Below are 12,601 nucleotides of genomic sequence, written 5' to 3'. Positions count from 1 at the left end.
CAGTATCCCATTTTTGGAGTACCTACAGAGAATATACAGACTAGGCTATTGGTTAGTATAATAAATTGGGGGTCTGATGTTGGTTTACTTTTCTCTGCCCTGGAATTTTTTAAAGCAGTAGCTAAATGTTTATCTGGACTAGATCCATGCATAGGTGAAATGAGAAGTCAAACAATTTATGACTCAGATGTTTAAGATTTACAATATGAGATTTACAGTGAGGGTAAAGGTAAATATGTACCTTTTATTTGTACTAAATGCTAAATTTTTTTCTCTTAAGTTTGGAATAGTTGACGCTGATGGATATTTAAGTTTGTATCAAACAAACTGGAAGTGTTGTCCAGTTACTGGAAGTATGCCTAAGCCATACCTGGTAAGCCAAGATTTCCTACCTTTAAATTTTTTTAATTTTTATTTTAAAGAAATCAAGAATATATACTTAAGTATCAAAGACAAAAATGTAAAATCTATCTAGTGCTATGTATTCAGTCATACTACTGTAAGTTTCTGTCTGTGTTATGTTAAAATTACTCTGTGAGGTGTAAAAATCTCTAGTCTCCAGTAACTTGGAAAATAAACCTATAAAGTGCCTGGTTCTCATGGCAAGGGAAAATCAGATAAATGGTTACTAGAGGGCAGGGGAAGTTAGATGGAGGCAGTTCAAAAGGTACAAACTTGGAGTTATAAGCCAGTACTAGGGATGTAGTGTACAACATGATTGACATAGTCAATATGTTATATATGAAAGTTGCTAAGTGAGTAAATTCTGAGTTCTCATCAAAGGAAAAATATTTTTTATTTTTCTTTTATATCTATGTGAGGTGGTGATACTGCTAAACTTATTGTGGTAATCATTTCATGATGTATGTGAGACAGAACATTATGCTGTACTCCTTAAACTTACACAGTGCTGCATGTTAATCATTTCTCAAAACTGAAAGAAAAAAGAAAAGTAAAAAAACTCACCAGAAAACATAAATAAATAATAAGAGTAGTGGATCAGTCACTTGATAAAGACCAAAGAAGTAAAATTTATTTAAAATGTAATAATTAGTCAAGGGATATATTTTTTAAAAAGACAAGAAGCCTGTATAGAACCAACATGGTACCTCTGGAGACCCATGCAACCATAGGTTACTCAAGTACCTTTCTAGCCTTACTAAACTGCAGCTGGCTGTGATGCCTAAAAAGGATGATAAACAGACTAGTGCATCTAGTTGTTTTTCTGCAGTAAATTTATACCTTATGAACAAAGCAGAAAAGATATCCTATAGCTGGTGCTATTTTCTTGTCCATCTCTTAAAAAAAATTGATAACATCTTTATTCAGGACCATAAAAACTTAATGAACCTTCCACAACTTCATAGAACTGTGAATTTATATTTGATAGATTCTTCAGTGAAGCCCTTTGTAGGACTAAGCAATATCTATCAAGAAAAAAATTAAGAATGTGGGTTGATTCTGGTAGTTCACTCTAGGTTAAATGCTAGAAGAAAGTACTAATCTAAGTGAAAGCAAGCAAGGGAGTGTTGGTGAGGGTACTTTGAAACTATTTATTTTTTCCTCATATTTTCATTCAGCCAGCAGATTAAATGTACAAGTGGCCTTTGAACAGCACAGGGATTAGGGGCACTGGACACCCTCCCCCCTCAAGTTGAAAATCTAAATATAACTTTGCAGGCAGCACTCCATATCCATGGTCCTGCATCAATAGATTCAACCAACCTTGGATCATGTAGTACTCTAGAATGTATTTATTGAAAAAAAAACAAAAAAATCTGTGTATAAGTGGACCCATGTAGTTTAAACCTGTATAGTTCAAACCATGTTGTTCAACGGTGGACTGTACAAGTTTATGTTCCTAAGGGGACTACCTTTTTATTTTTTTGACTTCCAAAAAGACAAATTAGTTTAAAAATGAATAGTATTTGCTTTTGGAGATTAAAGTAAATTTTGTTTTAAAGACATATCATCTAGCCCAATTGCAGTGGTGTTTGGGGGCAATGGGGAGTGACTGAAAGGAAAATTTTTTCATGGGATGATTTTGACATGTTTTAAAAATTCACTTTTTATTAAATGTCTAAACAGAAATAACTTGGCAATGTTTATGATTGACTAAAAATCTCTCATAATAGTTTGTTATTATTTGATGGAATATTGAGAAACATTGTCAATTTTCTAATTTGCTGACTGTTAGTATTATGTTTTTATTTAACATATTTAAAAAATATTTAAAAGTGTATTTCTGAAAATAATTCAGTCTGAGATCATCTGAAATTCTAGTTTTTGTCTTCTAAGACAAACATTTTCACAAGTTTTCTAAGAAAAATATTGGAACTTAACCTCTTTTTGTTTCCCCTTGAACTTTTGGTTGAACAAAAGCAGAGGGCCTTGTAAAGGCTCATAATGTATGCATCTTCTTTAAGTAGCTCAGGAAAAGTGTATGTATGCATGTGTGTGTATGAGAGAGAGAGGAGGCGGGGGGAGAAGAGAGAGAGAAGTGGCAAATTTACAAATATGCCAAAATGGGGAACCTTGGTGAACTGGGGTGAGGGGTATATGAGAGTTCTCTGTATTACTCTTGTAACGTTTCTGAAGTTTATAGGGGAAAGAACACAGGGATTAAGTGAGCCACAAATTACATGATCACTTTTTGATTAATGCATCTACCTGCTTATAAAGTTGTTTGTGATAACAATAATGTTTGTTGTTTATAACCATTCCAGACTTGGCAGTGTCATAACAAAACAGCCAATGATTTTGTCTTCGTTAGCTCTTCCTCTCTAATAGCTACAGCTGGTCTTTCAACTGACAATAGGTAAGAGATTATAACTGAAATTGAAATTTGTGGTGTATGTAGCTAAGCTTTATTTTTAAATTGCTTAATGTCCTTATATCTCAATAATGTTTTCACACTTACACCTTTAAATATTTTTATTACAGAGACTTGTTTCTTAGAGCACTTTTGTGTTTGAATTGTAAAGCTAAGGAAATTCTGGTAACATTAAAAACAAAATCCATTCCTTCTGGATTTTTGGTATTCTGTTAATAATGTTAACATTTCAGTGTAGGAGAAAAGAATTTGATTTTGCTAAGAGTTTTTCTCCATGTTATTTTCTATGTGTTAAGAAAGCTTGAGCCAAAAAAAAAAAAGTATTCTTTATTGGCCCCACTGTTTAGTTAAACCCTTTCCGTAGCCTATGAGACCAATATTATCAGTTTCGTAATCAGAACACAAGAAATTCCAAAAGACATGTTAGTTGTGTATGGCACCCTGTCCCCATCTCCCCAAAACACTTAAATGTGTGGAAAAAAAATCTCGTTTCTCCATGTCCATGCACTTTTGACTTCCCTCATACAGCTGAGTTTGAGATTAGGGCCTTCTGAAGTTGCTGAGCTTTTTATATTTGTCCTGAGGCGCCTCTTTGCACTCAAAGTGGGAATTTTAGGAATATGGAGTTTTCAACCCATCTTTCATAGAAATTCTTATATATATTTATGCCTCCTTTGTAACTCACAGAATGGAGTAGAAGCTGTTCCCTTTCATAGTAGGAATAAGTTTTCTTTTTGCTCAAGGTTCCTTGTGTCCTGTTCTTTATTTCAGTCAAACTATTTAGATTAGAAAACCAGTGAATACAAAAAATAGTTTCTATATTCAGATTTCATGTAGTATTCCTTGTAATTACATGTTAATCTGAAGTTTTTCATTTTGGAAGCTATTAGTTTTTAAAATTTTTGTCTAAAAATTAATCATACATAAGTATATTGGTTACTTGTATTTGGTGCCTTATAAATTTAAGAACTTTCTGTGTGAGTGAGATTCAGATGAGCTAGAATGAGACATACTGTTTTTTTAATTGAAGTATACTTGATTTACAATATTATGTTAGTTAGAGGTATAGAGCATCATTATTCAGTATTTTTGCAGATTATACTCTATAGATTTTTACAAGATAATTATTATAATTCCCTATTCTATATACAGTGTATCCTTGTTTCTTGTCTATTTTATAATATATATGGTAGTTTGTATCTTTTTTTTTTTTTTAAGTTTGTATCTATTAATTCCATATTCCCAATTTGTCACTCCCCCATTTTCTCCTCTTTGGTAACAAGTTTGTTTTCTATATCTGTGAGTCTGTTTCTGTTTTGTATACATAGTCATTTATATTATTTTTTAGATTGCATGTTGTGATATCATATAGTATTTGTCTTTTTCTGTCTAACTGACTTCACTGAGCACAATAATCTCTAGGTCCATCCACATTGCTGCAAATGGCAGTATTTCATTCTTTTTTATGGCTGAGTAATATTGTGTGTGTGTCTCACATCTTCTTAATCCAGTGTTCTGTTGATGGGCACTTGGGTTGCTTCCATGTCTTGGCTATTATAAAGTGCTGCTGTGAAAGTTGGGCTGCATATATCTTTTCAAAAGAGTATTTTCATTTTTTCAAGATATATATCCATGAGTGAAATTGGTGGATCATATGGTAGTTCTGTTTTTAATTTTTTGAGGAACCTCCATACTGTTTTCCATAGTGGATGTACCAATGTACATTTTCACCAACAGAGTACAAGGGTTCCCTTTCCTCCTCATCCTCCAACTAATATTTTTTAGATTTATGTACTTTTGGACTATGCTGGGTCTTTGTTACTGTGCACAGGCTTTCTCTAGTTGCAGTGGGCAGGGTCTGCTCCCTAGTTGCAGTGCGTGAGCTTCTCTTTGCTGTGGTTTCCTTTGTGGCAGAAATGGTCTCTAGGTGTGTGGGGTAAGTAGTTGTGGCACACAGGCTTAGTTGGCCCAGGGCATGTGGGATCCTTCTGGACCAGGAGTCAAACCTAAGTCCTCTGCACTGGTGGACAGATTCCTAACTGCTAGACCATCAAGGAATCCCCTCTCTAAATTTTTTTTATTGAAGACTTTTTGATAGCCCCTCTAACAGGTGTCAGGTGATTGCTCATTGTTGTTTTGATCTGCATTAGTGATATTGAGCATCTTTTCCTATGCCTCTTAGGCATCTATATGTCTTCTTTGGGAAATTATCTATTGAGTTACTCTGTCCATTTTTTTTTTAACAGGTTGAATCAGAAACCAGTTAAGATACCCGGCTGTGATTGATGTTGGGGTTTTTTTGTTTGTTTTGGTGGCTTTGTGTTTTGGTTTTGTTTGTTTTTTGGCTGTACTGTGCTGCATGCAGGATCTCAATTCTCAACCAGAGATTGAACTTGTGCCCCCTGCATTGGGAGTGCAGAATCTTAGACACTCAGCCACCAGGGAAGTCCTGTTCCACTTTTTTTTTTTTTTTTTTTAATATTGAGCTATATGAACTGTGTGTCTGTTTTAGGTGTTAACTCCTTGTCAGTTACATCATTTGCTTTTTCTCCTATTCAGTAGATTATCTTTTCATTTTGTTGATGATTTCCTTTGCTCTGTAAAAGCTTTATGTTTAATTAGATCCCATTGGTTTATTTCTTTTTTGCCTAAGGAGACTGATCCAAGAAAATATAGCTATGGTTTATGTAAAAGAGTGTACTGCCAGTGTTCTCTTCTAGAAGTTTTATGATTTTCCTTTCTTCCATTTAGGACTTTAAACGATCTTGAGTTTGTTTTTGTATATGGTAAAGAGGAATGTTCCAATCTCATTATTTTACATGTTGCTGTCCAGTTTTTCCGCCACCACTTGTTGAAAAGACTGTCTTTCCTCCATTGTATATTCTTGACTTCTCTGTCATAGATTAATTGACCATAAGTCTTGGGTTTATTTCTGGGGTCTCTATTCTGTTCCATTGACCTATGTGTCAGTTTTTGTGTCAGTACCACACTGGTTTATTTTTTGTTTTTGTTTTTTACGTTAAGAACTTCAGTTTATTTAAAAAAGAAAACACATCTTAACATGAAGGAAAAGACAAGCCACATAATGGGAAAAGATATTTGCAAACACAATTTTATTGTTTCACAGTCTCTACGGAACAGGAATTTGAGAATGGCTTAGTTGAGTGACTTTTCCTTAAAGCTGCAGTGAAGATGTCCGTGGGGCTGTAATGATCTGAAAACTTCACTGGAGCTGGCAAATCTTCTTCCAAGATGGCTTATTCACAGGGCTATTGGCAAGCATTGTCAGGAGACCTCCGTTTCTCGCCACTTGAGTCTCTCTAAAGGGCTGCTTGAGTGACCTTATGACATAGCAGCTGGCTTTCCTACAGAGCAAGTGATTTCCAAGCCACTCTCCATATTCCCTGAGGTCTTTGACTACTGGATGCGTCTTCTATATCTGGATGCCTCTTTCAGTAGAGGGATTTAAATTATGTGAATTTAATTATACATGCTTGTGGACCAAAGGGTGGGGATCCTGCTAGCGTTGGAGGGTCTCCTGTGAGCTGTAGGTCAACAGTGGCTTGCAACAGTGAGTTGGGAACTCAGTATCACACTGTTTTGATGACTGTAGCTTTGTAATATAGTCTAAAGTCAGGGTGTATGATTCCTCCAGCTCTAGTCTAATATCTAAAAATTACTTTGACAACTCAGGGTCTTTTGTAGTTATTTTGTTCTAGTTCTGTGGAAAATGTCATGAGTATTTTGATAGGGATTGCATTAAATCTGTAGATTGGTTTGAGTAGTGTGGTCATTTTAACAATATTAATTCTTCCAATTCAAAAGCACAGGCTATCTTACCATTTCTTTGTAGCATCTTCAGTTTCCTTCGTCAGTGGTGTATAGTTTTCAGAGTATAGGTCTTTCACCTCCTTGGTTATGTTTATTCCTAAATATTTATTCTTATTGATGTGATCTTAAGTAGGGTTGTGTTTTACCTTCTTCTGATATTTCATTAGTAATATATAAAAGTATAGCACATTTTTTGTATATAATCTTATATCCTGCAACTTTGCTGAATTTATTTATTAGTTCTAAATTTGGAGGGGTGAAGATTTTAGGGTTTTCTATATCATCTGCAAATAGTGACAGTTTTCCCTTTTCCCTTCCAGTTTGGATACCTTTTATTTCTTTTTCTTGTTTGCTATAGCTAGGATATCTAGTAACATGTTAAATAAAATTGGAGAGAGTGAACATCCTTGTCATGTTTCTGAATTTAGTGGCAGGCTTCCAGCTTTTCACTGTTGAGTATGATGTTGATTGTGGATTTGTCTTAAGTGGCCTTTAATTATGTTAAGAACTGTTTCCTCTTTACACACAGTTTTATCATGAATGGACAACTCAATAGAGAGTTTCTGTGTCTTTTGAGATGATCATCTGATATTTGTCTTTCTTTTTGTGTATGTGATATATTATATTTTTTGATTTGCAAATGTCTAACCATCCTTGTGACCTTAGAATTAATTCAGCTTGATCATGGTGTATGATCTTTTTTATGTATTTGGTTTGTTAAGATATTTTGTTGAGGATTTTTATATCTGTAGTTATCAAAGATATTGGCCTTTAATTTTCTTTTTTTATAGTGTCTTTGGTTTTGGTATCAAGATAATCGAGGTGATGATGGCCTTATAGAATCAATTTGGGAGTGTTCCCTCCTCTTCAGTTTTTTGGAATAGTTTAAGAAGGATAAGTATTAGTTCTTCATATATTTAGTAGAATTCCCATGTCTGGTCCTGGACACTCAGTTACCTGGAAGTTGCTTTTGTTTTGTTTCCCCTTCCAGATTGATTTTCACTTCTAGTGATCAGTCTGTTTAAATTTTCTGTTTCTTCTTGATTCATTCTTGGCAGGCTGTATATTTCTAGAAACTGGTCCATTTCTTCTAGGTTGTCCAGTCTGTGGGCATATAACTGTTCATAGTATTATGATTCTTTGTATCTCTGTGATATCAGTTGTTATTTCTCCTCTTTCATTTCTTGTATTGTTTATTTGGGTCCTCTGTCATCTTCTTGATGAACCTGAATAAGTTTGTTGATTTTGTTTTCTTTTCAGAAAATCAGCCCTTGTTTTCATTGATTGTTTCTATTGGATTTTTTTTTTTAATCTCTGTTTTATTTCCTCTCTAATCTTGGTTAAAGTTCCTTCCTTCTACTGACTTTGGGCTTTGTTTGTTCTTCTTTTTCTAAAAGAAAAAGTAGATTGTAGCTTGGGTTGTTTATTTGAGAATGCCTGTATTGCTGTGAACTTCCCTCTTAGAATTGCTTTCTGCATTCCATAGATTTTGGGAAATTGCGTTTCCATTTTCATTTGTCTTAAGGTCTTTTCTGACTTAAACCCTTTGATTTCGTTATTGACCCATTGCATTTTTAGTAGCATGTTGTTTGGTCTGCATGTTTGTTTGTTTTTCCTGTTTTTCTCTCTGTAGTTTATTTGTAGCTTCGTACCTTTGTGATTAGGGAAAAAAATATGCTTGATACAATTTCTATTTTCTTAAATTTGTTGGCACTTGTTTTGTGACCTAGCATGTGACATATTCTAGAGAACATTCCATGTGTGCCTGAAAAGGATGTGCATTCTGCTGTTTTAGAATATAATATTCTATACATACCATTTAAGCTCAATTGATCCATTGTCATTTAATACCACTATTACCTTATAGACTTTCTCTCTGGATTACTTCTTCATTGATATCAGTGGGGTGTTAAAATCCCATACTGTTACTGTATTATTATCAATTTCTTCCCTATGTATTCTTTATTATTGTTTGCTTTATATAGGTGCTTCTGTACTGGGTGTGTATATGTTAACATGTATAATATTCCTTTTGTATTGATCCCTTTATCATTATATAATGTGAAACATTTTTATTCTGTTTTCAACTTTTTATGTCACTTAAGAAGTAATCTTTCTTTTTTTCAGAAACATATGTTTGTGGGACACTCTTGTAGCACCTGCCAATAGTTTAGTCCATGGTAAGTTTTGAAAGCATTTTATAAAAGTGATTTTTAAATGGATTTTTTTAAATGACATGTTTAATAGTTTGTGAGATTTATTTTGCTCATGGTAGCAAAGTATGAAAGCAGAAAAGTTTAAGATGTGTAATTAACTCTTCACTGTACTTTAATGAAGGACAGTGGAACATAGATAATATAAAAATTGTTCATTGTGAATATCAGTTATAGTATTATATCCTCTCACACCGCTGTTACTCAACTTCATACTTGAAGTTACAACTAAAGCAATAAGACAGAAAAAGGAAATTAAAGATATACTTATTGGAAGGGATGAAATAAAACTGTGTTTATTCACATATTATATGATGTTGTAGAAAACTCCAAAGAGAATAGGGGGAAAAAAAAAACTGCTGGAACTAATGTACAGATACAGCAAAGTCAAAGCTTTGATTCCAGATCAGTATACTAAAATCAGTTGCTTTCCTTTACACCAACAAATGAACATTTGGAAGTTGAAATTATTTTTAAAAAATCACCATTTAAAATAGCACCCAAAATAATGTAATTCTGAAGCATAAATCTGTATAGCATCTGTTGGGAAAAGCTACCAAAAAAGGTAAAAAAGATAAAAGACCTAAATAAATGGAGAGATAGTCTGTGTTCACAAACTGTAAAACTTGGTATTGTTAAGATGTTACTTCCTCCCAACTTTATAGATTCAGTGCAATTCTAATTAAACCCCCAGCAGTCTGTTTTGTACGTGTCAACAAACTGGTTCTAAAGTTTATGTAGAGGGGCCACAGACCTAGAATACTTGGAAACCTGGAGTATTCATATTGCCTGATTTCAAGAATCACTGTAAAGCTACAATAATCAAGCCACTGTGGTATTGGCTTAAGAATAGACACATTAGGAAGCATAGAAATAGACCTGCACATTGTTGGTAGACTCATCATTAATAATGGCATAAAGGTAATTTAATGGAAACACATAGTCTTTTCAACAATGAGTGCTATAACATTTGGGTCCTTTTGCATGGAATAATGAATATAGGTACAAATCTTACCCCTTTCACAAAAATTTGCTGAAAATGAATCATAGATCTACATGTAAAAACAAAACTGTAAAACTTCTAGAAGGAAATATAGGAGAAAATCTAGGTGACCTTGGGTTTGGTGATGAGATTTAGATAAAACAAAAACACAATCCAGTAAAGAAATGATATATTCCAGACTTTTAAAGTTACCCGTTTGTTCACTATCTGAAGAGTAAATAGCCATGTAAAAGATGCTCAGTATCTGTAGTCGTCAGGGAAGGGCACGCTAAATGCACCATAATTTATCATACTATCCTATACACTGGAATAGCCAGAATTAAAGATTCTAGAACACCAAGTGTTGATGAGGGTATGGAAAAACTGGAACCTTCATGATTTGCTGATAGAAGTATAAAATAGTACAACTTCTTTGGAAAACTGTTCAGCAATTTCTTAATAAAATTACACATGCACCTAACATGACCTAGCAGTATATATATTTTTTACACAAAAAATGAAAACACATGTCCACAATTAAACTGGTATAGGAATGTTATTAGCAGCTTTGTTTATAATAGCCAAAAACTGGAAATAACACAAATGTCCAACAGGATAACATGGTATATTTATGTAATAGAATACTGTTCGGAACTAAAATGCATGCCCCACTGATAGATGGAACAACATAGGTTAACACCTAAAGTGCATGTTGAAAGGAAAAGAAGCAGGAACAAAAGAGTATGTCCTACAAAACTGCATTTATATGAAGTTCAAGAACTGGCGAAACTAATTGGATAGAAATCAGAATTGTGATTGCTTTTGAGGGCAAAGGAAAAGCCTGAGGGTGCTTTTTGGAATGATGAACACATTCTTTGTTTTGATCTGAATAATGCTTACACAAAGGTATCCATTTGTCAAAACTCATGAACGGTGTACACTTAGAATTTGTCCATTTTACTCTATGCAAGTTTATATCTCAAAGTGCTGGAAAAGTTAAAAAAAAAAAACCTTATGATTAGTTTTATCTAGATTCTTACAATACTAATAACATTTTGTTGAGTACTTAGTATTTGCCAGGTAATGTATATGCTTTGAATATATTCCTTAGTTTCATCCTCATACATAACTGTTAGGCAGATGGTGTTATCGTCTCTTTTACAAATGATGAAACTGAGACTTAGGTTAAATAATTCGCATACGGTATACATTTAAATCCAGACAAAATCCAGGATTTGGGGAATACACTTATATTGGTTTTTAGTTTCCTTATTTAGTATTTCTGTCATCTATGTCGTTTCTGGGTTAGTTTCAGTTGATGGATTTTCTTGTCTTTATGTGTGCTTCTTTGCATGCCTGGTCATTTTTTATTAGATATAGTGTAAATTTTATACATTTTAGGTATTATTTTTGTATTGTTTAAATATTTTTTGAGGTTTTCTTTTTTTTTTTTTTTCCAAACTGTATCCAGCTTTATTAAAGATACTTTTCATAAACAATCATGGTATTTCAGGCAGGACATGGGCAGACAATTGTTAACAGTATACAACTTTCAAACTCCCTTTTTCAATGGACTACCAAAATCAGAAAGCCACTATAAAAACCCAATGAAATCTTCATGTGATGCTCTGAACAGGGAAAGTTTAGAGTGAGGGTTGACATTTCACATTTAGCATGTTGTTTAACAACTTTTCACAAGCCGACCCTGACTTTCAGGAAATGGAAATGAAAATGGCAGAAGTATCACTCTGAGGAGGCGCAGTCTAAAAAAAGGAACTGCTGCTCTTTTGAAGGACGCCATCTCAACGGTGACACTAGAAAGTCCAGATTGCCTGACATACTGGTCATCAATTTTGGGGGGGCACGGGGTTCAGGTTCCAACAGGTCTCTGGGTTTAGTGGAGTCAAGTCTGTGCTGAGGTGGAGAGGGAGAAGAGGACATAAAAACTAAATTTTAGCTTTCCCACACCACAAGGCGTTTGTGCCAAGGTGGCTAATGTGTGTCAACATCAAGGAATCCCTCCTTCCTGGGAACCAAGAGGAAGTCTCTCAAAACTAGACGGGAAAGGTATTTTCCCCCCATGTCAATTCAGCTTCTGAGACACTCTGTTAGTGATGTGCCCTTCCCCCAAAAAACAACAATGAAGTGTTCTGTGTGCTAACAACATAGCTTAAAAAAAAAAAGTAAAACAAAATTCTGCATTTTTATAAAACTTGATAAAAAATAGTATTTCAAACTGTACAGTCACCAGAAGTACACAGTTATCAAAAATGCACACACTTCACTTGGCATCTCCAGCACCTTCAGCTTTCTGTGCCTGGTCTGTTTTGGCGTCTCCGTTTTCTGCAGGGTTATTCCCGTCCTTGCCAGCATCGGCTTTCCCCTTTTTCCCTTTGGGTACCTTCTCTCCCTTCTTTGCAGGGGCCTTTTTAGGCTTGGGCTCTGGCTTTGGAGGAGCAGGTTTAGCAGATAACCTTGCAGATCTTCTCTGTGGTTCGTCCTTCACCTTGGGTTTATCTCCTTTAGCATCCCCTTCAGCCTTTCTCTTGGGCATGGTGGCTGCGGCGGTGAGACGTAGGCGCTGGACACGGGGATGCAGTGGGGCGTGGGCTTTAAGTCGATCCAGGGGTCGCTCTCGCCTCTTCTTCACACTGCTCCTGAGGTTTTCTCCAGGACTGAGTTACTTGGAAACAGATTTGTTGAGGGTGGAGATGGGAATCGTGTTAAACAGAATCAAAGCCA

The 12,601-nt window shown here is 34.7% G+C and overlaps 2 protein-coding genes across 2 annotated transcripts in view; one reads left to right on the top strand and one right to left on the bottom strand.

Moving 5' to 3' along the window:
- The window catches only part of DMXL1 (Dmx like 1), a 130,808-nt gene that overhangs the window by 115,381 nt on the left and 2,826 nt on the right, over window positions 1-12,601 (top strand). The window contains exons 42-44 of the mRNA XM_052643975.1: window positions 281-373; window positions 2,727-2,818; window positions 8,792-8,844. Coding sequence (XP_052499935.1) covers window positions 281-373; window positions 2,727-2,818; window positions 8,792-8,844 — 238 coding nt within the window. The remainder of the gene's footprint in view (window positions 1-280; window positions 374-2,726; window positions 2,819-8,791; window positions 8,845-12,601) is intronic.
- LOC128051404 (non-histone chromosomal protein HMG-17-like) lies at window positions 11,633-12,510 on the bottom strand. Its single transcript, XM_052643977.1, has 2 exons — window positions 12,140-12,510; window positions 11,633-11,773 (listed from the first exon to the last, which is right to left on the bottom strand). The coding sequence occupies exon 1, from the start codon at window positions 12,411-12,413 to the stop codon at window positions 12,141-12,143; it is 273 nt and encodes a 90-aa protein (XP_052499937.1). The 5' UTR covers window positions 12,414-12,510; the 3' UTR covers window positions 11,633-11,773; window position 12,140.

The sequence above is a fragment of the Budorcas taxicolor genome, chromosome 7 (assembly GCF_023091745.1).
Source record: "Budorcas taxicolor isolate Tak-1 chromosome 7, Takin1.1, whole genome shotgun sequence".
Lineage (NCBI taxonomy): Eukaryota > Metazoa > Chordata > Mammalia > Artiodactyla > Bovidae > Budorcas > Budorcas taxicolor.
Note: the sequence above shows the minus strand (reverse complement) of the source record. Positions and strands in the feature narration are given on the sequence as shown.